Source organism: Larus michahellis, chromosome 1 (genome assembly GCF_964199755.1).
Source record: "Larus michahellis chromosome 1, bLarMic1.1, whole genome shotgun sequence".
NCBI classification, from domain to species: Eukaryota; Metazoa; Chordata; class Aves; order Charadriiformes; family Laridae; genus Larus; species Larus michahellis.
This window is the reverse complement of record NC_133896.1, coordinates 61027039-61052357: the sequence shown is the minus strand read 5'-3', so window position 1 is coordinate 61052357 and position 25319 is coordinate 61027039. Positions and strand designations below refer to the sequence as shown.

The window sequence follows — 25319 nt, the reverse complement described above, 5'->3', positions numbered from 1 at the left end:
CGCACACTTAAACACACATACATATATTTAGGGGAGTTTTCCCCACAGAATTTTGCAATTATTACAATTCACATTCTTTCCTTCTCCCCAGTCACCCAAAATATTAAGGCTCATAGGGACCAGAAGATAAAGTCCAAGCATTTATTTTTGTAATCATCATTAAATACTTTTATCACAAAAAAAAGTTTCCACAGTTCATTAAACTCTTCTTTTATTGACAGACAATTCTCTTCAGAGTTTTTGACAGAACAGGAAGTTTCTTCTTTCTTTGGTGTTCAAATGAACAATACTCCCAAAATGAATATAAAGAGACACTGCCCTTTAAACATGCTCAAAATCTCTTTGCAGTCAGTAACACAACAAGGTTAAAATAAGAATGCAGAGAGCAGAGGCGTACAACTCACGTTCTCTGAAGTCATTACAAAAATGCAAGACATTTTTAAAAGTTAAAGAAGAGTATTCTAGCACTGAAAAATAAATAACACACTTTAAAATTCTCACTTAAATTCATATTATTTATAGTTGGGTTGTTTTAAAGGAACATAACCCTGCCATAATGATTTTTTTTTCATGCAGTGTTGTTTATTTCAAGAAGTCATGCAATATAAACAAGATTTCACTTCGGCTGGCTTGTGTAACATAGCTTTGTACAGAAGTTTTACTTGTAAGTGAAGAGAAGGGAAGGGGGAGGAGGAAATCATCTTGAAACAAAATGTGTATTACGTGGGTAACACCATCCAACCCAATTAAACTGTTCCTGCTTAACACAGGAAAATTAGTCAAAACAAACTGACTCCTAGCCAGCTTTAAAAGAAGAAACATCACAGAGCTATAGCCAACAAAACATTATCAAATTCAACAATGCAGAACTGAATTAACAAAATACTATTAATTGCTGGTAGTAAGATGGAGAATGTGCAGTGGTTTGGGGGCTTCTTTTAAACAGTGCATTGAAGTTTCTGGAGCATGAGAGGTGCTACAACACATGTAACACCCAGTTCAGTTCTAGCTGAGCCTTAGAATATAGAACTGAAGACAAATTGGGGATATTTCCATCCCCACACTTCATTATCAAGTTATGCTAAATATTTCTCACACAGCCCCACCACCAAGTCTCCTGATAAAGCCAAACTAACTTCCTGCAAAACTTTTATCTTTTTCTTCCAGCAAAACGGCAGGACCGTCAGACAAACTTACTTCAAGCACGTTCATCTGTTTAAATACACACACAAACGCTCACTTCAGGAGTGTTGCGGGTCAAGTTTGAAACAGCAGCACAAGAAAACCAGGAACATAAATTCTGTAACCACCTCTGAGGACTTCAGACTGATTTCAAGCATACAGGAAAACTGCTGATGAAATTGTGCAGGCTAGATTAGAATACATTCTTTACTTTGCAAACATGCTTTTAAAAATATGAAAGACACTGCATATGAAATTCAATATAGGTACTCGCACATAATACAGATAGTTTGTTTTTTAAAAAAAAAAAAAAAAAAAGAAAACTTTTGGTCACCAAAAGTTTATTTATCTGACAATCGTGGTAGGAAGCAAGTGATATCCCAAAACAAAGTGAAGAATATCAAATGCTATATATTTTCTAAATTATGTGCTTTTAAAAACAGAGCCTTCAATAACTAAAATTTGAAAAACATTAATCATATGATGCCTTCTAAAATGGCTGGGGTGGGAAGCACCAGTTAAAAAAACCATTTCCTTTGGATGTAGAGAAAGGAAAGCATCCTTATTTAAAAACAACTATGTAACAGTTCTATAAAGTGCCTGTTTGAGGAAACACATCAACAGATGTTTTCCTTGTGCAAAAGAGACATTTTTCAGCTCAAATCTTTGGAACATATATATGCTACCCAGAGTTTATGTTCATGCATTATCTGCAGTTTCAGTAATTCAATAAAACTTCTAATTTGCACTGCCAAAATTATTTTGCTTGATGCAAACTGTTCACCACCCCCAATTCAGCTTTGAGGGCTTGAGCTAAAAAAAAGTCATCATAAAACTCTGGGTTTCATTTTCTCATTTCTTAATATTTCTTTCAACTCATTTGCCTATTGTGCGTGTTTACTTTTGACTGTAAGAGTCCATTAGTGAAGGCCATATGAAATACATTCTCTCCCAGGGAACGGCAAAACCACATTACAAACCACTGTAAGACACTGGTAACATTTTTTAAAAGCAGCATTTAGGATCAATCTAAAACCTGACAGAGATCTGTCTCCGCTTTGAAATGCAAAATGCAAGACCTCTTGAAATGGCTTTATTACCAGAGAGTGGATATTTAAAGTGTTTTGAAACTTAAAAAGAAAAGGTGCCTAAAAGTTAAGAAAAGGAAGCTGAAGCAGCCCGAGTTACCGCCACTTTCAGTTTTAGGCTCAGATCCACCTATAGCCAAGCACAGACATTACAAGAACAGAAACTGCACAGAGAGGAGAAAAAGCCCATCAGCCTGAGCCCGCGCCGGTGCCGTAATCACTGCAATGCAGCAGAGCCACACCAACACCACAGCAGGTAAGGCTCTAGCTACAGCAGCAAGGGAAGTTAAAATGCATACACCGTCCCTCTCAATCTCACGGTAACCCAGTTACTGCATATCACTGAATTACTAATACTGGGTTTAAGCTTTTCGGTGCTCAGATCCATTACAGGCTCCAGCTGGAGTTCTGATCAGGGCCAGAACAGAGTATAAGTATTTCTCTATAATCCACAAGGCCTCAGATCAAAATTTCCAATGAACAACTAAAAACAACCAGCCCAGAACACCGCCAGTCTTTCCCCTCAAATTTGCCATCCCCTCCTAGTCCACCACTATTTTGGCAGTCCATTATCTTTTCTATGTGTAAGAGGAGTTTAAACATCTCCGAGCAGGAGAGGAGAGAATAGGTACAACACTTCTGAGAACAAGTATGAACTACATCTAAATCAAGATAACAGATTTAAGTGACTTAAATAAAATACATGTACATTCAAAAAAAGAAAAAAAAAAAAAAAGAGATATGTATTTGCCCATTTTAGAGAGAAGGCGCCAAGTGTTTATTTGATCTGAACTGTATCTTGTAGGAAAGGTATTCTGAATGTACCAGTGCACAGCTGGTCTGACCAGCCAGGAAGTTCGTGCTGCAAAGGAGTCCTTCTCGGATAAAACGTGTAATCAGGCTCATAGTTCAAGAGACAGCTCAATGATGCCATGTAGATATCCGCAAATCTAGAGAGACGTCTTAGGAAATAAGTTGGATTCTCATCAGTTCTGAATAAGCTTCCAAACTGCGCGTTGAAGAAATTCCTGTTCATCTCCCTGTCCCCCCAAAAAAGAAAACAAAGAGAATGAAGTGAACATACCTGCACACATCTCATTACCAGCTGGCATTCAGAACCTGAAGCAAGCAGTTCCTATAATCTCTTCTACGTATTATTCTCTTAGCGCTGCACTTCAAACCACATAAATGTGCCACGTAAGAAATTTTTGCATCTCTTCCACACATGTAGCCCAAATCTAGCAATCTCAGTAGTAAACAGAAGAACTTCACACTTCTACTGAAACTAGCGATGAGTCGCTTCTGACTTCAGAAACACATCTCAAGCTTTCCTTTCAAGAGATTATGAAAGAAAACTTTTGCCTTCATCTAAATCCTAATGACATCCACTTGTTCCAAAGACAAAAGACTTTTTAAAAAAATGCAAAGATTTGGCTTAATGTACACAAAAAAGCTTAAAGACATCTTGGAATTAATGTCTGTTATTAGTCACTGCCAAGTACCATTCCTCTTTCATTAACGTCCACATTTCTGGGAAAGGCTGCTGGTGGTACAGCTGCTGGCCTTGCCAACTGTGCGCTTCACACCCCCGGCATTTAGGGATTGCTCCTTCATGACAGTAGATTTTTAGGAGTTTTAGCCCTATTACCTATCTCTGTGACTAGTCCACTGCTAAATCCAGTCTAGCGCAGAGCCCAGTTTTTGCGTATTCTAAAATGCATTGTATGTAATCTGAAGAAATAATCTACAAAAACTGAAGAAATGACCTAAATCTTGATACAGAAACACATTTTTAAATCATGCAGAAGTAAAGCTGTGTAATCAATAGCAACAGTGACAGCTGAACATAGAGGGTCAGGAAAACCGAGATGAGAAGTATTTGATACGATGGTACGCTTTCATGCGGGAAACTAACATCTGTTCCAAAGAAGGGGAACAAGGAAGAGGGGTTCATAGGCACAAAGGGTCAGAGGGCAGAAGAGCTGCGCCAGAGACAGGCAGAATATTGCTTCACACAGATAATTTTAGAAGGTCTGTAAGTACCAGGGAATATAAATCAGGAATGGAGAGAAATTCTGAAGAAATTCTTCTATGGAACACTGGGCTACTGTGAAGCAAATTTTTCATCTCCCATGTCTTACCTCATTTCCTTTCTTTCCTTCTTCCATTCTTCTAAAATCATTTGCGAATCAGGATCACGGTGAACCTGGAATGTAAATTATGGATGACAGGTAACTAAGGATGCCCTCTTAAATGAGCTTTTCCATTAATAAATCCTTATCAGCTAACAGGACAAGAGCATGGTTCATAAATCAGTACATAGAAGTTACCCACACACAATTTAAACAACGGAAAGGAGGAATCAATCCAGGCTGACCAGTGGAGGAACGGGACAAGATTTTGGGAAAACTCTTACTAACTAGCCACACGAATAATTGCATTTATTTATCTACAGTCAAACTAGTGAACTTTAATGAGACAGAAAGCACTTGCAACGTCAATGTCCAGCATTTAGAAACTTGGCTGGATCCCTTCGGCTCTACAGAGCCAATTACACACACACAGAACAAACCTGCATGTGTTCCAGTAATCCTGTCAAGGTTTGCAGCCAGGTCATGGTTTGAATGTACTTCTCTGTGTTCATGATTTTAATCTCTGATCGCAACTCTGGAATAATTGCACCAGTGCGCCAGCCATGCTTCAGGGTCAAATCCTATTTACCAAGAATTACAAAATACAAGTATTAGTCTTAAAAAGAACTACTTAAAAGAACTGAAGAATCTGACCATTGTTTATCCCAAAGGGGCACTAATTTAATTGCTTCTTACGTATAAGCAGAAATATTAAACAGTGGGACTTAACTGTGCCAACAGGCAAGAGAATTTAATTTCAGAGTAAGCTTCAAATCCCACATTTTTAAAGAGAGAGAGATAAAGAACACATAAGCACTTTGCAAATAAGCACCAATTCATTAGGTTTAAAACTAACTGTAGGAAATTCCAGAGGATGAGACCTCTGCTGCTGTCAGAAGCATCTAGAGGAAACCGTGTTGCATTTGTAGCATTTACCCATACGCTCAGCTGACAGAAGGGTCCTATCGGGACCCCCAGCTACTCAAGCTCCTCCTGACAAGTACAGGACGAGGCAGCTGCCACCTGTGCTCTTTTCTCCATGTCCTGTTTGACAGGTAGACAGAGGCTCCATAGCTCCCCCCTCCATAGGGGTTAGAGCATCTGTCGTTCTCAGTGGCCAGTTCGGCCCAAACCACAACACTCCACTGTGCCAGAGAAGAACAGATCTGCATCCTCCTTCCTCTGACCCTTGGCCTTCTGAAGCACCAAAACTTACTTTTCTTTTTAAAAGCAGATTGGAGCAAAAATGTTAACATCTGATGATGATGAAGAAAGTTACCACAGCTTGGCAGTGGCAAGTCATATCCAGGCATTCATACGCAATCAATTGCAAAAGAGTTTAACTGGTGGTCACTTACTCTAAAGTAACAGTTAACAATACATTTGTTTGTAAGGTAGTAAGAAAAGGCCTGGACAGTGGGGCTACAAACCATAGCAAGATCTCGGGAAGAAAGAAAGTTTCCCATTAGCGACAGGAAGATTGCCTCCTACCATTCAAAACAGAAGTTCATTCAGCTCTTATTACACTCGGTAGTAAATGTCATCCAAATCAGCCACATCCTGTACATTTGGATATCTGTGTTTACTCTCTTGTTACATCTGACACAATCAGTATCTGGATCAGGAACACAAACTCACACATTCCTGAGCGCAGTTTGTAAACAAGTTAAATGCTACTAGTCAGGTGGAAAATATGGTCGGCCTTTTGCAGCACCAGTTTCCTTCACTGCGAGAAAAGCAACATGGCTTAACTACCATCTTAAATTTTGTTGTATTTAGAAATCACAAATGAAAGTGTGTTATATTGAATAACTGAGGAGGAAGAGAGGAAAACTAATAAAAAGCTTTGTCTTTTATCCTATTTTGTGAAAATAAACGACTTACTGCCAAGTCACTGTAAATGTGATCACCAAAGTAGAGAACCTTAGAGCCCCTCCAGCCAGTAAGCTTCAGAAATTCATACAAGTTACCCTGTGGAAAGAATGACACATACATTGCAGCAGCCTGCAACGTGCACCCTCACAGGCATGAAAAAAGAATTTAGTACACCCCTAAAAATATTTTCATATCAAGAATCTTGTCCTCGGTTTATATATTATGAATCCCAAATTTTACAGCCGATTTCAGTAATACTATCACTTCAAGAAGCAAGTAAACTGCAGACATACAATACCGACAATGAATTTGTACCACTTCAATAATTAAAAGAATTCTCTTTAAAAACGTATCTACTTTTTAGAAGCCTTTATGATATCTGAAGAAGCTTGGGATTCTAGGAAATAGGTATTAAATTTGAACTGAAAGAGTTTATTGAAAGCGTACCTGTTTGTAAATCTGACCTTTCTGCAGCTTGTGAATTTTGTCCCAAAGCAACACTCCCCTTTCATTTACCTTCCGAAACGGTCTAGAATAGAATTATACACAATTGTTACAGCGCTGTAGAAATTCTGTCACTTTTTAGGAGATTAAAATTTGAAAGATGAATATTTTTTACATTAAAAAGGAAATCATGGTCTCTAGCATCCGAACATTTTGTAACAGAAAAAGCGCAGCTCCAAAACATCTGCATTAGCCAGGGAAATGCAACAAATCTGTCCATCATACTGATGACATTTTTAATGGAGCTTGAGAACAGCTGTTGAGAACTAAGGCGGGGATCCCAGACAGAGGGGAATAAACAGTGTGAACTGTCTGCCATTAAGAAGGAGAGAAGAGAACACGAAAGAAGTGAAGATGTGTAAAAATCTTGCCCAATACCTCATTTTGTATAACTGAGCAACTGAAGAAGGGGGCAGAGGACTGGGGGCAAGATGTACAGCAAAGTTCTTTTTAAAATTAAATGAAAAAAAGGTAAAGGAGAAAAAAAAAACCACCTTCCTCTATCTCACTTCCAAATCATAAGTACACATAAAGGAACGGGTCTTTTTCAAGTGTAAGAGTAGTGCAAACGCATTACGAATGTGTTTACTTAATCGAACAACTAGTCCAAATACTCCAGCCTGTCAGCCAGTCTGCCGTTTAAATATCATGTATTACTAAACAAAACCAGAAGCAATGAAAGACACTTCCAGATAAGGCGCTGATTCTGGAAGGCATCAAAATTTCTCAGGTTTATTAGCAAAAGAACATACTTCAACTTACAAGCTAAGATGCTAAAAACAGCTTCTGTGAGCCTGACTCAGTCCAGTAGACCTGTAATAGCTACTAGAACTTTCTTCGGTAAGAAGTGACAAAACATTTGGACTTTAGAAATAGGTGTTGCTGCATTCTTGTAATGTCCCTAAACAGGATTTCATCAAATATGATTTCACGTTAAACTGCCTCCAAATAAAAATATTTCATAACATGCTCTATAGCCTTATATGGAATAAGCTGCTTGAATCATTCTTTAGTAAATACCCACCTTCGCTTATCGTTGAAAAAGTTTGGCTTATCAGCCTGTACAATGACCACATCAAAGAGGTCCCTCCAGTCCTTGCCGACTATGAACTTCATGCCTTTGTCCCTAAAAAGGACAGAGGGATATTAACAGTGGAGCGTAACAGGAGTGCAGTTATCTGTGCAGTATAACGAATTACATTAGAGAGCCTCATCCTCTGCATCCTTTAAAAATGTATAGTTGAACAGCAAAGAACTGTTCACTTACACAAAACTGCTGGGACTGTTTGTGATGAGAAACATCTTCTTGCCATGATCAGCCAGCTTTGCTAACACCGCGCGAGTTTGTTCAGCATAGCAGATGTATTTCTCTGTGAAGATTGGGGGAAATACAATATTAACTGAAAAAGATTTTAGTGAGAATTTTCTCTGCTTTCAATCAAGGGTTCAGAACATGAGGTTATGCTTAACAAAGGCACCTCAGACAAGTGGAAATAACTCTTTCAAGCTTTAAAATTTAGAATTTGTAATCTTAAATAAGGAAGACAGAAAGATCATTATACTATCCGTGAAAAAGCCTTTGACAGATGATCTCATTAGTACTTACCAATATCTGCTTCAATTGCTCTGTACATTATTCCTTTGATGTGGACATCTCTGATTGAATCCTGTCAGGAAAGCAACAGAGCACTAAACAACTGAAAAATCTTTTCACATATAAAAGCTACGCTCACAGCGTAGCAGTAGTAATTTGTTTCTAAAGCAATTCCTTTCTCCGAACTACACTTTCAACTTTACAGAAATGCCACATGATGTTCATTATGTGTAGGTCATCACTAGACAAACAGCAGGCCTGTCCTCCAGCAAACTAACTTCATACATTTGGGAAGTAAAACTGGATAGCACAGGGGCTCTTTTACATAACAACTGTGAAAGGGCGCTCGGAAAGGTGAAGTGGGGTGAAAGCTCTGCAGAGGCAGAGTCATCACAGATTTCTAATGACCTTTGGAGCAGAACACATTCCTTTCCTCTTGGGGGGAAAAAAAAAAAAAGCTTTAAATCAGATAGATTTTAGATTATGATAACTCCCAAATACCTTGGTTATTTAAAAAAAATAAATTTATGAACAGACGAAAGAAACTAAGTGCTTAAGCAAAGCACCCATAAGGTGCTCTGAAGGCATTTGGCAGCTTTCCTGAGCCAGCTCTGTACCAGATCGCTTTGCTTAGGACAGTGGTACTGCCATTTTGGTACTTAGATGCAGTATGTCCTAGAAATCCCCAAAAAATTCCACTACAGAGCTTCCAAAATGTTGCTAATGCTGAGGAGCACAGAAGTTTCTACAAATACTTCAACAGAAACCATGGGAACTACCCTTCTGATCCTATGTAACCATAGGCAGAAGGGAAAGTTATTCTGGAGGTCAAAAGCTTCTGAAAACCTCTCTCATCTACTTTTGAAAGTAAGAAATTCAACATTCAGGTGCATCACATATACTGAACAACTACACGAGTTTAATATTTGTCAAGAAGGGGCCAGGAAAAGGTTTTGGATGGAAAGCTTGTGTGGATAAATGCCATAAACTTAAGCATGACCTCTTCTGTTCTTAAATAACCATGACATAATTTTATCTCCTCTGCAGGATACATCCTGAGGAATCAAGAGGGTCAAATTACTCTAGTCATTATTACTAGATTTTTCTGGAGGAGGAAAAGACGAAAACAAGCAAAATAGATAGGCCAAAAGCAAGAGACAGCAAATGATCATATACTACTGAAGACACAGAAGCAGTATAACTGAAAACTCCAAACTGGAATTCCCTATAGCCTCTTAGAATTCCTGCTACTGAGAAAAGTATACCTTTAATAAAAGGAACTTTACTGACGTACAAGAGCTTCTTCACTTTCCCCCTATCCACCCCTCAAACCTACAAAAAGAGCAACAGCCCTAGAACATCAGATTTAAAACAAATTTCAAATTATTATATGTTCTTTTCCAAGGTGTACCTTCATTTTACTTATATTTTTATGGTTGTTATAACAATAATTACTGCATACAAAACCTAAAGTTGAGGCATTTCACTGGAGCTGAAACAACGGGCTGAAGCTTCCTGAAGCGCTCACAGAGAAGACACACAAATGTAGAGGTTTACCTACATCTTCAAAGCTAGTACCTTGACATCTTTGTACAGATGAACAGGCTCATAGTCTATGTTGTTTTTCAGAAAATATTCATTCACACAAGAAAGGAGTGTCATTTCTGGCAAGGAAAATATATCCATGAATTGCTTCATTGTGTTTCCTTGTGAGCTCTAACAGGGGTGGCAAGAAAAAAGAAGAAAAAATGTCAGGCATTTCTCAGAATAGAGTACTTTCATTCATTCAGCATAAACACTTCAGCTTGCTTGCAGATATTCAGCTTTTGCCATCACTGTTCACATTGCTTTAGATTCTTTTTGAATTAACAGACTTCTAATAAAATAACTCTGACAAAACTGTTGGCTTTATTTTAAGAATTACTCATGAATAATTACTCCTTAGAGCAGTATTTTAATTCATAAACACATAAAAGACAGTGCTGAGCTAAAAGTCAAGAGAAGGACTTAGGGGCCTTCACTGGAAGTCTGCACTTCTGTAAAAAAGAGGCAGTGGGTATTGTGATGGAGGAGTGGAGGATTTGTTTGCTTGTTTTTTTAATAAGTGGAATACTGATTAGGACTGCAAAACAATTTACTTCCTTGAAAAGAGATAATAAAAAGCTGTAAGAATCTACAATAACTCATGCAGGAACAGAGGAAAAGATTTCTAGTCTGCAAAAGCTGTTAACTATAGTTAAGTTTCACAAAAGCAGAGAACCTCATTATAACAAGAACAAATACAAACCAAATACTTCTCAAGAAGAAGGGGGTTAAAGCAACCAGACATCTTTGCTTAAGACAAAACACTAGTCAAGATCAGAAACACAGAATGGTTGAGGTTGCAAGGGACCTCTGGAGGTCATCTGGTCCAAGGCCCCTGTTCAAGGAAGACCACCTAGAGCCAGTTGTCCAGGACCTTGTCCAGATGACTTCTGAATATCTCCAAGGATGGAGACTCTACAACCTCCCTAGGCAACCAACTTGTGGTAGGGCTTGGTCACCCTGACAGTAAAGAAAGTGTTTCCTGACGTTCAGAGGAAACCTCCTGTGTTTCAGTTTGTGTCCATAGCCTCCTGTCATTGTTCTTTCCAAGATCAAAAAAAGCATAGACCTGCGGAGACCAAGGCATCCCACAGGGAATGCCAGGCCAATATTCAGAACTGCTGCAGGCACCAGATTTGGGAATTCTAAGTTTAACTCCTTAAAATAAGAACAAGTGGAATTAACACCCATAAGTAAAAGGGGTAAAATAAACTTGGTTTTTACTAAAAAGACAGGACCATTCTTCATTTGGGAAAGACGAAGGAACCTACCAGCAAAAAGATTAACTTTCCCCACGAAGTCACATCCTAAACTTAAAAGCTTTATCTTTTATCATTCATCTTTCATCAAATCCTCTTACTGTCACTACGCCAGCTTGTATGCAAGAGATGCCTCCACGCATTTACGTGCTGCTACAGCAGCTAAGCCATTACACCACTGGGAAGAAGTACATAGCTGGGGTAAGGCACCAGATATGGTTCACTTCCCAGCCTTTATCAGATTTGCTGTGCAACACTGACCAAGTCACTTAATTTTAATACGTTCCACTTCTCTGTCTGTATGACTGGGAAAGGGAACAGTGAAAGAAGAAACTCCAGCAAGTGGGAGAAAAAAAAAAAAAAAAAAAAGACATTTGTCACTTTAGAGGGCAAACTTCACATCTAGAACTGTAAGTCAGTCATGTACTGAGAAAATGTAACTGCTAGTAAGTACAAGAACAAAATGCAAACAGCACCACCCCACCTCCCAAAAAAAAAAAAAAATCATTTTTAAAGAGCCCTCTGTGGTTTTACCTTTCCGTAAAAGTCACTCATTTGTTCTAAAGGGACATGTGAACCATCATACATTGCAATGACTTCTTCATCCGGGACAACGCTGAGGCCTCTGGAAAACAACATTAGCTTTAGTTCAGAAATCAGATTAAAATTTTCAAGTAATTACCGAATGAAAGTCTGAGAGATTAACACTTAGATCTGCAGCTTATTAAAATACTAATAATGTCATAAGACCGCTTTGGTCTGTAAGTTAAAACAGCATCTTTCCTTACAGAACAAGTAACACTTTAACAGGCTGACGCACACGGAACACATTCCAATTTTAAGTCCTTTTTACTTTCTTACGGGAAAAGAGCTAATTAGTCTCCATTGAAACTATGCCTCAAGGGTTTGTAAGAAGTAGTTAGAGCTTCCAGTTTCTTAACACAAGTAATTCTTCACTCTGCCTTTGTTTCACGCAGCACTGATGATGTGATAGTGTTTAAACCAGATTATTCTGCAGCATGACCTTGAAGATGCAAGGGAAAGAAAAACATGCACAATCTTTAACTAAATAAGAATTTCTTTTAAACTGTATCAACAATTCAGTTTCCCAAAATTTAAGATTACTTGAAGGATTGTTGACAAGTAATTAAAATATTAAAATATAATAACAAATAGGGAAGAAGGAGATATCATCTCTCTCCAGAGTTTCTTTATCAACTATTAAGAGAGTAAAGGCTTTGGTTTTGTTTGGTTTTGAGCATTTACAGTATCAAGCATCTCACACTAAAGCATCCAAGACACTGCAGGCATGCAAACATCCTCACCAGAGGACACAGAAGCGTTGAGGTTTTGCTTAAGATTAAAGAACACAAACAAAAACCAGATTATCTCGTCCCTTTTTTCCAAGCCTACTTGTGGTGTTTTGCAGCCTTGTAAGACAGACAGTTATTCCACTACCTCCCTTTCTTGGTCTTTCCCAGAAGTGTTGTGAGGCATTAAAAAATAAATTAATTAATAACCTAGTACTTTCAGTGTTTAGCATCCACACCAGCTTTGCAGTGGAAGGGCATGATACATGAACTTCCTCAGCGCTGCTACGGTAGCAAAGTCCCACGTTAACCAGATCCTTTACTGCGCTTCTCAATCCTACAGGGACTTGTACGTAGTTCTGTGCTACTGCTGGTAGGACTCCAGCATTCAAGTTAGGATTGTGCACAAACACGGCAGGTAATACTTTGGTTTTGTAAGATACAAAGCTCAGCGTCACCCACTCCACAGCAGTAAACATGAAGAAACGCAACCAAAATGTAATACGATCAGAATTGAGGACTGACTCATCTTCTAGTCTGCAGACAGCTATGCCAAGTGGTATTTGAATACTGCTAAGGAAAACACTTGTGGATCAGGAGCTACTTAAGCACAAATCAAGAGAGGACAACAGACATACATAAAACCCAGAGAGGAAAGACGACTGTGTAGGCAAAGCTGTAGATGAGTTTTTCCAGAAGACTCATAGTCTTGACACAGGTCACAGTCCAGCTGTGTAACTACAAAGTTTATTTTATTCCACTGACAGCACAGACAGACAGCACTAAAAGCATCACAGTTCACCCACAGCCGGGCCCACACCGCTGCTCTTGGAGACATGCGTTGTTAGAGGGACGCCAGAACTGCTTACACCTCTCAGTGCACACAAGGCTGTACGCTTGGCTGTACAGCTGCTACCTTCAGCTGTATAATTGACCTACACACATACAGAGCACATGGAAGGTCAAACCTAAGAACTACAGATATACAGCAACTAACAGCAGTGCTCAGTGTTGGTACAGAAAAGTAATCTCATTTTAAACAAAATTAAGGGAAAGTATTGAGTGAAATCATAGCTTTCGCTTTTGCCCTCACACACACTCACAAGCACCAAGATGTGCGGCCTAGCAGTCTGTCCAGAATTACTTTGAGTAACACGGAGAACAAGGGACACCAGCTCTTCACCTCTCTAGAGTTTTCTTGCCCGGTCATCATGTTCTGGCTTTGGATGTGCCTTTTGTACTACGAGTTGTCAGCAACTGTGATCTTCTGCCTCTTCATTCTGTCCCACTCTGAGTCATACAGCAACACTGCTGAGGGACTCACCACCCATTCAACTGGTCACTATAGAGTTCCAGTCATACCATGGTTCTTCCTAACATCATCTCTCAAACTCTTCAGCCTCTTTTTTGCTCCCCGTATGGATGTTTGGAGAAACAGCATGCAGATATGATGATATCCTGATGACCAACTGATGCAGGCAACACCACCACACACCATTCTTTTTTCCCCTTCTGTCAACATTTCTTCTGGTGCTCTCACACATACACATTCCCATTCATACCAACCTTAATATTTCTACTACATACCTCTACAGATAAATGTAGCTTTGATTATTTCACCTGTCCTTTAATCTAGCAAACGAGCATTTTTCACAGTGAAAAATGTGACAGCTCTTTTAAACAAGTCTTACAATCAGTGACCTTCACACTGAGTTCTCTGCTTCCCTCCTAGCCCTGCATAAATGATTCCTTCAAAAATCACAGCAACAGGCTTTGTCAGTTGAAAGATACAATAACTATTGTATTGCAGATGACACGAAGCTAAGCGGGAGTGTTGATCTACATGAAGATAGGGAGGCTCTACAGAGACACTTGGATAGATTGGACCGATGGGACAATGCTAACGGTACGAGCTTCAACAAGGCCAAGTGCCGGGTCCTGCACTTGGGCCACAATGACCCCATGCATCGCTACAGGCTTGGGGAAGTGTGGCTGGAGAGCTGCCTGGCAGAAAAGGACCTGGGGGTTCTAATTGACAAGCAGCTGAACATAAGCCAGCAGTGTGCCCAGGTGGCCAAGAAAGCCAATGGCATCCTGGCTTGTATTAGAAATAGTGTGACCAGCAGAAGTAGGGAGGTGATCGTCCCCCTGTACTCAGCACTGGTGAGGCCACACCTTGAGTATTGTGTCCAGTTCTGGGCACCTCAGTATGAGAGGGATATCGAGGTGCTGGAGCGAGTGCAGAGGAGGGCAATGGAGCTGGTGAAGAGCCTGGAGAATAAATCTTATGAGGAGCGATTGAAAGAGCTGGGACTGTTTAGTTTGAGGAAGAGGAGGCTGAGGGGAGACCTCATCACTCTCTACGACTACTTGAAAGGACATTGTAGAGAGGCTGGTGCTGGTCTCTTCTCACAGGTCCTTAGCGATAGAACAAGAGGGAATGGGTTCAAGCTGCAACAGGGTAGGTTTAGGCTGGACATTAGGAAAAAATTCTTCACAGAAAGAGTGGTTAGACACTGGAATAGGCTGCCCAGGGAGGTGGTGGAGTCACCATCCCTGAATGTGTTTAAGGCTCGTTTAGATGTGGTGTTAAGGGATGTGGTGTAAGGGAGAAGTATAAAGTTTTACTCAGACTCTCATAATATGTACAGAACACATTGTTTTGGCAGCTTTAGATAGCTACTATGTTGACAGTATGAGCCTAATGCTGGACTGTGCCATCTTGTTTCCTCTTTCATTTTCCTTCTGTTCCTCTCCTCTCTCCCAAAGGGCATCTCAGACTAACTCATAGAAGAACAGATCAACAGCTACCACTGAATCATCTACCTATCTGCCCGACTGGCAAACAAAAAGAAGTAATGAGCACATTATTATCATTTCATACTACCACAGACAGTCCCTCATAGCAAATCACCTGAAGGTTGCATTATCTTTTGGTCACAAAAGAGAACTTTTTATCCAATGACATTAAGAAACATGCTCAGGCTTGTTGTTTAATTTAAAATCTGGTACCAAGTGTGGTGTTCACGACAGTTAAATGCGTGCTGCTTCATTACAGCAAACTGAGCCATACTAAAAACTCTCCTGTCAAATATCACGTACAGTATATCTATATCATGTAACGAAGCACAGCACAGAGATTGCCAATTCTACGTAACTCAGTAAACTCAAAAAGTGTCAGGCTGTGTGGGCACAAAGCAATTGTGCTCCATTCTGCAAGTATGATGTGGTCGATATGCCCAAACTTCAAAGCTCTGAGCAAACACAGCAAGACCTCCCAAGTGTCTCTACAGCCACACCAAAGTCATGCTAACGGGCCCTCTGTGACAATTATTTACATAGAAAGCAACAGCAGAGAAGTCATCAGCGTATTTTTAGATGTCTTTCAGCACAATTTAACAGCCGGAAACAAAGTGAGTCAGCACTATGTGACCAACCAGCTTGCCAGCTTCCCCAGCTCTGAACTGGGGAATCAGCTGTACTGTATCAGTCAGTAAATGTGTGCTCATGTCTGTGTGTACACACAGTGGTGCAAAGAAAGCCCCTTCCAGCAAGACTGCAATATTCATTCATGCCCGTGCTTTTCAGGGAACCATTCCTTATGTGAACCTAAGAGGTACACTAATAAACGCAACTAAGATATTCAAAAAACGTAAGTATACATTTTTATTATAAATAGGAAATAATTTTACCCACCTGTAAACTGTTCCCAGCTGAATATAATGAAAAGCATCAATCTTCATTAACAATGCCTTGCAGGTGGGGGGAAAAAAAAAAAAATCCATTTTCCATTTTTATCATGTCAACTATTTGACATGAAATTATAAAAATCAAAGTAATTTTATCTGTAACCTTTCTGTCTCAAGAATGCCTGAGTACCTTCACTTCAACTTCCTTCATAGCCTCATTGATAAAATACTTTTATCAATGGCTTTTATCTAGTGCTTGCCAAATCACCAAGGAAACATTGTCCGGTGACCTGAGCCAAGTCATGAAGAAATAGCTTTTCCTACTAGCAGATACCTGCTTAGGTTTATTCTATTACGCCCTAAGTTGTCTTCCTTCCCCCCCTGCCCCCGTCCCCTGTCCCCCACCATGAGAACAAAACACTCAAAATATTTTATACTTAAGAGCTATTTAAAAAAATAAAATTAAATTAAAAAATCAAGCTTGCTATGAAAGAGAAAAATATGAAACAAAATCCTTACACATCAACACAGCGTGAAAAGTTGGAAGACTTAAACGCCTTATTTATTTTCTTTGGCTAAGTTCTCGCACTACATAACTCATCACAAAGTTATTTATACATACCCGGTGTACATCATAATGAAGTCCTCTGATTGCAAAATTGGGATCATAATCATATTTCCTTATTTCTGCAGGATACTAAGAAAAGAGAGCAATGATTTGATTTTAAAACCATAACAAAAACAAATTTAAAAAAAAAAAAGTTTCTGCAGAATTTTAAAAGCCTTCACTAGTCATTAAGAGGCTTTCTGAGAGGTTGGTGAGATTCGCAGGAACATATGCACAGTGCAAGACAAACCAAACATTTTTCCAAAATACAAGGTCAATGTTTTAAATCTCAGTCAAGCACGGTACCTAAAGCTGGATATCCAGGTACTCTGTAGTGATCACGTTTGAACATTAGCCTCTTGTTCAAAAAGTTATTTTAACGTATGCACTTTTGAAAACAAACTACATTCTATTAAATTCCTAAAATGTAATAGCTGAGCTACCTCGCGTTGTGAAACCTCCCCATGAAACAAATGATATGAACACAGTTTCCAATTCAACCTTCTAGCTAGGAACCTAAGAACATGGCCTGATTTATAGAGATACCTGAACTTTACTGCTCACTTCAACTGAAAGAAAAAGCAATACCACATCATCAATATTAACAGGAGCAAAAAAAAAAAAAGTCTTTGGCATTTTTGAGAAATAAAAGAAACACAACTGTTTTAACTCCTTCAATGTGGACCATACTCCTGATCCTAGATTGTTGAGTTTGAAATATAGACCCCAGAGGTGTTTAAAGGCACGGTGCACTGAAAATAAGTACAGATGGGGAGGGATGAAAGAAGAATTCCCTAACAGGGACTTTCCCCAAGGTACAGTATGTCACAAAGATCAGATCGTGAAAGCAAGTCGGGCATTAAACGTCGTCAGGGTGAGCCGCTTCAGGAGAACACTACAGTGATCCAACTGTATTTACCCTGGACAGTGTTTGTAGACCTTGTTGTGTATTGAATGCCTATGTCATGTACTCTTCCCTCAGGTTCTTTACAGATAGCACAGGTAGCTCACACCGCCTATTTAGAGAGTTTTCTAACATTTTACAGTATAAGCCCATTTTCAGCCAATCATAATTTTGTCCTGCTTTAAGCCTAGGTTAGCCATGAAGAAACATATACGTTAGATGTGTGCCTTGGGCTAAGGGTTTGTTCATTTGTTTTTAAAAGGTAAAATGCTTCAGTGACTTCTGACAAGGCCTGGGAAAACTATAATTTCTTTGATTAACCAACTGAAAGGCAATCCTTCATTTCCCTCCCACAGGCTACAGCAGTCTTAGAACTTGACAAATTCATCTCAGGCACATTCTCCACCTTCACTACAACAATCTCCATACCTATATGGCTAATTTACGAGCCTTTGGGGAAAAAAAAGTAGATTACACAGCTTCAACAGAGGCTCTAGCAACTTTCACAGAAAAATAAATAAACTGCAATTTCTCCACAAAGTTTTTATCTATGCTAAAGAGGACTTGCTCTGCAACTGCTGTAGATTGTGCTTGTACTGAGCACGGGCGTCTACAGTTAAAGAAAATACTCCTTTCTCCTAAGTTCTGAACTATGATCCCTACTACCACTTCCAGAAAACATGGGGAGGCTACCGATCTGAATGAAGAACAGCATCAAAAGCCCACAGATAGGTTGAGAAGATGTGTAAGTTTGGCCAGGAACGTGAAGCAGAAGAGACAAGGGAAAACATCAGAGGAGGATATAGAATGTGATCAATTAAAAACTACAATGTACTGCACATGCCCCAAAGCAGCCACATCAAGCACAAACAAGGAAATTTATTTCTGACTTTTTCAAATTTCTGCATACTTGACTTTACTCCTTTAATTTAGTCTACTAGACAGCTGTCTTTTTTGCATGCATGCCAGTACATATGAGAAAAAGATTGGGTCTACGTTGGCATACAAATCAAAGCTTCCTTAGAAGTCAAACAAAAATAAAGTGATAAAAATTGCACTGTTTGCTTACCCCACTCTTGGTAGGGATACATATATCTGGACTGAAACAGCAGTCCAGATAAGGCCCGTATATTAGGAAAGAAATAAACCCAAGAGCAAGAGTTTACATTCAACACCTGCTGCCACCTCCAAGATTAGCATTAAATTTATGTTTATTCTCCTGGACACACTTCAAAATTCCTGGCTTCCTACATTGAATTTTGCAATTTCTGATGAATTACCTTACCCTACCATGACCAAAATTGTCCATCTTTTATGTTGACTGTGACAGACATAATAGGCAATACTAGATAGAAGTTTTTTCTAATGTTAAAGGCAACAAAAACATTAACAGTATAGGCAGCTACAGAGATAGAATTAATAAAAACTGTTGTCCCTCAATAACAGGACATGATGTATTTCAATAAGCTGCCTCAAAAAGTAATTGCAGCTTCGTTTACTAGAACTCAAGAAATTTTAGTTGAGACAAACTGGAAAGTTATTACTACCTGAATTCATCCAAATAGTAAAGACAGAGCACCATTTGAATTTTTGTCTACAAGAATTAATCTTCACTCCTACAGTAACAATGTTTTTTGCAAGAAATCACATAGCTTTAATAAAGTGTATTTACACATGGTACAGAAATTGCTACCAAGACATGCCAAAACCTTAGGGGGATCAAGTTGTGTATGCTTGTAGCGCCCGTGAAGTTTTGTTTGTTCTTCCAGGGATATTTATAGATGTTTATATATAGCTCCTAACCTTTAGATTCAAATACGAAAGTAGAATAACACCACCCATTCAGATTTAGGTCGTATAAAATACACAAGCGGTTTTATTAATTAATTTACTCTGTGGAGTTTTTGCCTTTTATTTTCCTGAACTGACCTACAGTTCAATAAACTTCACCTCTTTCAGTCCACGTTTTCTTCCATCTTTTTCCCTGCGATACCTTCAGTTTCCCCAAGTCGCCCGTCTCCCCCCCTGCTTCCTGACACACAGTAACTTCTCCCATCCCCAAACTACGCAACAACCAGCTCCAAGGTTCTTGGATGTCAACTGGTCACCGGTGCAGACGTGCTGCTTGGTGAGGCAACAGGGCAGCGCTCCCTCTTAGGGACTACGGAGCTGAACACTTACGTGGGTCTCTCTTGTATCCAGCCTCCAATTTCAGCGTCACTGCACTCCCTGCCCCTTCAGCTAACTCAGCTGAAACGCCGGGCGCATACAGAGCACCTCACATGCACATGGTGCAATCAAAGACCTCCTAAGAAGTCCAGCTAAAAATATTTCATATAGAAATTCATCACTGCACTCACAGCAATGCATAGAACAGTAACATTAACTTTTAAGCTTATTTATTAGTGCGACTCCAATAACTGACAATCAGGAAAAAAAAAACCAACCAAACACACCACCACATTAAAAAATAAAACAAATATAACTGTACGCCTTAACAGTTGTCAGATTGCGCTCTGCTCAAAACTGCAGCTGAGAATAAACCAGGACTTCTGTGGTTCACATGTAGCTGTTGTACAAAATGTGTTATAAGTGAGCCAAGATAGGACTGAGGCATGAAAAGATGAGTTACACCCCTCTCAGAAATTATTTATTAAACTCTTTATTCATAAGTTTATTGTTATTCCATTGTTTTTACTTACCCGATGCTCATTAATAAGAAGGTCTCGAGCAGCATTGAAGATCAGCGTGTGCAGATGTTTAGAATAAAAGACCAACGTGTAGTCATAATCAAAACCATAAATTTCAATGTCTGACAGGCTCATTTCATTGTTTGAAAAAATAGCATCCGGATTCAGCATGTTACTCATAATTGAAGGAACCAACTCTGGGAACAAGGGAGAGAGAAAAAAAAAAAAACAACCACGTTAACACCAGTCTTGTAGTTTTATTTAAATACATAGAAATCCAACTGCGATTTCTAAATGTAGATAAATGGTGATGGAAACTATCAAACTAATTCACACTAACCAGCTAATCCTTAACAATATGATGCTATTGAAAATGCTGACCCTAACTTGTCTTGGTGACCCCATAGTTTTTACGTGAAGCACACTTTTCTCTGTACAGTTCAAGTAGGACAGAAGATGTATTTTGGCATCCTGCTCAGAGAAGCTCAGACTCAATATATGTAAGTTTTTGCTAGCTCCATTACACATTATTACTGCTTTGGAAAATGAACTTTGGAGTTGAAGGATTGTTATTATAATAGAAGCCTTGTCTTCTCCTCCCATTATTCGGCCCAGCTTCTGCCCCAGAAGCAGAACTGACCTTGTTTTAATTTAACTTTGCTTTAATTTATTTTGCTTCACCATTTCAAGGTTGTCACATTACTCAATTTCAACTAAAATAAGAAAACTTTGTGTGCTTGCCATACTTTCCAAACAACAGTTACGTACACATTGCTGCACTTATTAACCTTCTAGAAAATCAGGAAACCAAAAATATTCTGCTTATTCTCTACACACATCTACCTAGTGTGTGTAAATCACTTCCATTTTTAAGGGTGTTTCTCTCGATATTTGTTTGAAAAGTATTCTGAGAAGTTAAGACCACTTACACAGAGCCATAACGTATAAAGTAACTTTAGGACCAACATCAGTATTAAGGATGTTTATATTTCTTGTTTAGAAAACTTGAAAGAGAAACATTAGGAGTCTGAATGATACCCTCCTGGAAGTATAAAACACGAGCATGTTTTCTTCCCTTCCCATATACTATCTTTGTAATCTATCCTTCTCTGCTAGTGGAAAAGGGGGAGCTTTCATCTTAAATCAGTGCTTGGAAGGGTGAGTTTAAAGGGAATATGCTGCTTTGGTTACGTTCTACGTATAAGTCTAGAAAGAATTGGTCAAGCTTATCTCAACACCTTCAGCTCTGACAGATACACTATGTGCTCCACCATGGGAGGAAATCATCTCAACAATGCAGGTAGGTGCGGGGACTCCAGATCTGTTAGAAAGATAGTGCTCCATTTTGAAAAATCTGGCCAACTCATAGAAAGAGAAATAACATTTTTTTTTGTATAAGCAATGCCCTAGACTGCTGCACAGCTGACAGGCAGATACAGTAAGAAACTTACACAGATGCCCAATAACAGACAGTAATCTGAAACCATTCAACTTTATCAGATGAAGATATCCAAGTCTTAATTTTTATGAGAGAGAAAGAACAGCATGACTGAGTTTAATTCCAAGTTTCAAATAGAGTCCAGCATCTTTTTCACCAAAAACAATCCCAGGAGTTCCCCATGCTTAAGCTGACATGAAAAGCTATACCTTTCATTTCAGGGGATCCAACAAAATAAGCTACAAGCAAAACCTTAGCTCCTACTATCTCCAGGCACTGCTTATAGTAATACAGGAGTTAAATATTATGCTCAGTTGAGGTAACAAAATAATCAAATGCAATCTGACACACTACTATTAAAGTAAATACTCTTACTCTATAAAAAGGGCCATGAATCATTTCATTAACTTGAAGTCATAACCATAGTTTTGAGTGAACTTCCAAAATCACCTTACAACACCCATTTCTGTATTATAGTTAAAGTATTTTTTCAAATGACAATTGTGCAGCCTGGTGAGTCAACAGTTATTTTAAAAATAAAGATATTTATAGATATAGATATAAAGATATTCCAGATTAAAAAAAGCTTGACTAGCGCCAGTCTGAAAACAGACAGTATAAACACTTTGTAACTATTAGACATTCTGGCTGGCAGACAGCATCCCAAGCGCTATAAACCTTGGGTCAAAAATCAGGACAGATTTGTCATCTTAACATTGTATCTAAGTGGAACGTCACATACTTGAAACCGCTGGGTGACTTAGGCTGTAATAAAACATTCAGAGAATTATTCGAGAAGCACTTGGCTCCTCGTTCGCCAACCCACACCCATTGACTGACTTATTTTCTCTTAACATTACCCCACGCTCTAACCTCAGCTCTGAAGTATTATTTGGGTGTGGTTTAGAACAAGAAAAAGCTAATTCAAAAAAAAAAAAAAAAAAACAGGAAAAGGAAAAAAAAAAGATTAAAACCAAAAGGCATTTACTATGCCTTACATTCTTCCTATGCCTTATCCCACCCTCCAAAGTCCATAGCATTCTTCTGAGATCTCTAACATGGCTTCTTATTTCACTTGTGAAATGCTGCCACTATTTTATGTTTGCCAATGCTACGTGTGCAACCAGCACAGCGAAACTCCAGTTTATGCTCAAGACTCTTAAGAGCAGGACAATACAGTAATTTATTTTTTTTTAAAGGGTAAAACATGCAAGACTAAAGCATTATCCATTGCCACTACAGGACAAGCTTTCCCACTTGATGTTGTGAAACACATGCTCCCCCTTTCTCTTTCAGCTCTCTAAAAAGATCACACGTTCAACACCTTGGTAATACTCTTCCAATCAGAACAAGGGCAGAAGCAAGCAAGTATATGGCCCTTAACTTTTTGCCTAGCTGGGCTGAAGAACAGGGCTTCCCAGTCATGCACGTATCATTAGCATTTCACCCTGCCTTCAATGCTTCACGTAGGCAAAACGAAAAAACAAAAACATCCAAACCTCACAGCATTTTAACTTTTTGGAAGAGCAGCCTATTGCAGAAAGCCCTTCGGAGAGACGACCATCTTCCTGATTATTTTCTTTACATTTGTTTTCCTCCACACAACACCTCCGATGCCGGCCGCTTTGCCCGGCCCGGCCCAAGGGGCGCCGTACCAAAGGCTTCTTGCCCGAGGCACCTCCGAACGGCCGCAGCCCCGGTGGGCCGGACGGGCGCTGCTGGTCTGAGGGGATCACCCCTTCTCCAGAGGCGGGGAAGAAAAAGGGGCAGCCGCCCCCACCAGCGCATGTGAGTGTCCCGCCCTCAGGACCCAACCCGCGCTCCCAGTTTGAGACTGGGAGAGCGCCGGAGACCACCAGAAAGGGACAGCGCTTTGACACCGGAGCCGCGGTGACTCCAGGAGCGGACGGCGGCTCCGCCGAGCGCTGCGGGACGGACCCACGGCTCCTCACCGCGGCGACCCACGGGGAGAAACCCCCCGGCTGGAGGCGGGCAGTGCCTTGCACGGACCCCCCACACACCCGCGCCTCGTCCCCCATCAAACCGCCGCAGCAGCTCCCACTGGGATCCCCGTTCCTCCTCTCCCATGCATTTATTCGCTTTCCAGCCCGGCGGCGCTCCGACCCGCAGCAGGAGGGCCCCGCGCCCCGCTCACCCTTGGTGACTCTCTTGGCCTCCTTGTAGCGCGACCACAGGTAGCTCTTCATGTCGGGGGGCGGCTGTCGCTGCTGCTGCTGCGGGGCCACGGTGCAGTAGGGAGCGGCCCCGGCGGCGGGCAGGGCCCGGCACCGCCGCCCGCCCGCCCGCGCCCGCCCCGCCGCCAGCAGGGACCGCGCCGCCGCTGCCATCCTCCGCGCCGCCGCTCAGCCCCGCCGCGCCGTGCCCCGCCGCTCCGCCGCCGGCTGAAGTCACTTCCTCGGGCCCCGCCCCGGGACCGTGCCGAGGCGGGAGGCGGGGCCCGGCCCGCCGGGGGCGGCAGGTAGCCGCGTCCCGCCGCTCCGCCAGCCCGGGGAGGTGCCGGCCGGCCGTACGCCCCGCCGCCAGCGCTGGGTTGTGGCGGGGGCACAGGGAGGTGGTGCCCTGACTTCAGCGGGAAGCGGCTTTCCGAAGACCTGTCCCCGCCCCGGGGGGAGCTGGCCCAGGGGCGACGGGGGGCCCGGCCCTCAGGTCTGACATCCCCACCGGAGAAAGCGACTTTCCCCCCATCCGTCACCGCCGGCAGCGTTTTATCAGCAACTGCTGAAGGTTTTTCACACGCAGGTCAAGGTCAAGCGGAGCTGCGTGGGGGAACGTGCCCTGACTTCTCGCCTCCGGTGCTGCTCCGTGGGTCTCCCCCTGCACTAGGAGCTGCCTGGGATCCTTTCACAACACACACATCAACAGCAAATACTTCTCCAGCCAGCTCACTTTTGAGAAGTGCTAAGGGCACCTGCTTACATTCCTGAACAAAATAAGCTCAAAACATAAGCTGGATACAAAATGTGCAATACAAAGAATACCCTGAAATCCACAGAAATCCTAGTGCTGTTTTGAGGCCCCCACCTCCTTGTGAAACACTTGCCACTAATAGCGGTAGACCCTGGCAGTCTGAGAACTCAAACCATACCTATTAATACTCATTTAAAAAAAAAAAAAAAGTTAGATGATGCATGGATGAAGAAGAACAAAGACCAGACCACTTCCACAGCAGCAAGTTTAGAGCTCCACGTGCGGAATTCCTGATGCGCTCAGAAACTTTGTTAACAGTGAAAGGAATGTATTCTTTTCCCAATACAGTAAACATTAAACATAGCTTGTTCTTATACCAAGGAGATCCACATCCATTGTCACTTATGCCCAGAAGTTACTCACCCATTCCTCCCCATACATCTCTAAAGTAGCAGTCCTATACAAATCCAAAGTACTACTTTGAGCATTCTCTTTTTTTAGAGAGAATGATGCCCACCTTATTTTTTACAGGCAA

General features: G+C 40.7%; 1 protein-coding gene across 2 annotated transcripts; it reads right to left on the bottom strand.

Moving 5' to 3' along the window:
* Window positions 1–127: 127 nt before the first annotated feature.
* Window positions 128–24246, bottom strand: NT5DC3 (5'-nucleotidase domain containing 3). 2 transcript variants are annotated; one of them, XM_074581530.1, is made up of 14 exons: window positions 24012–24246; window positions 20431–20615; window positions 16840–16914; window positions 16225–16280; window positions 11753–11843; window positions 9954–10091; window positions 8388–8448; window positions 8049–8151; window positions 7806–7907; window positions 6725–6806; window positions 6287–6373; window positions 4843–4983; window positions 4412–4476; window positions 128–3310 (listed from the first exon to the last, which is right to left on the bottom strand). In XM_074581530.1, the coding sequence occupies exons 1-14, from the start codon at window positions 24202–24204 to the stop codon at window positions 3049–3051; spliced, it is 1641 nt and encodes a 546-aa protein (XP_074437631.1). In that variant the 5' UTR covers window positions 24205–24246; the 3' UTR covers window positions 128–3048. The 2 variants fall into 2 exon arrangements, with proteins under 2 accessions (XP_074437631.1, XP_074437641.1); XM_074581540.1 differs by having other exon boundaries at window positions 16225–16241.
* Window positions 24247–25319: the final 1073 nt, after the last annotated feature.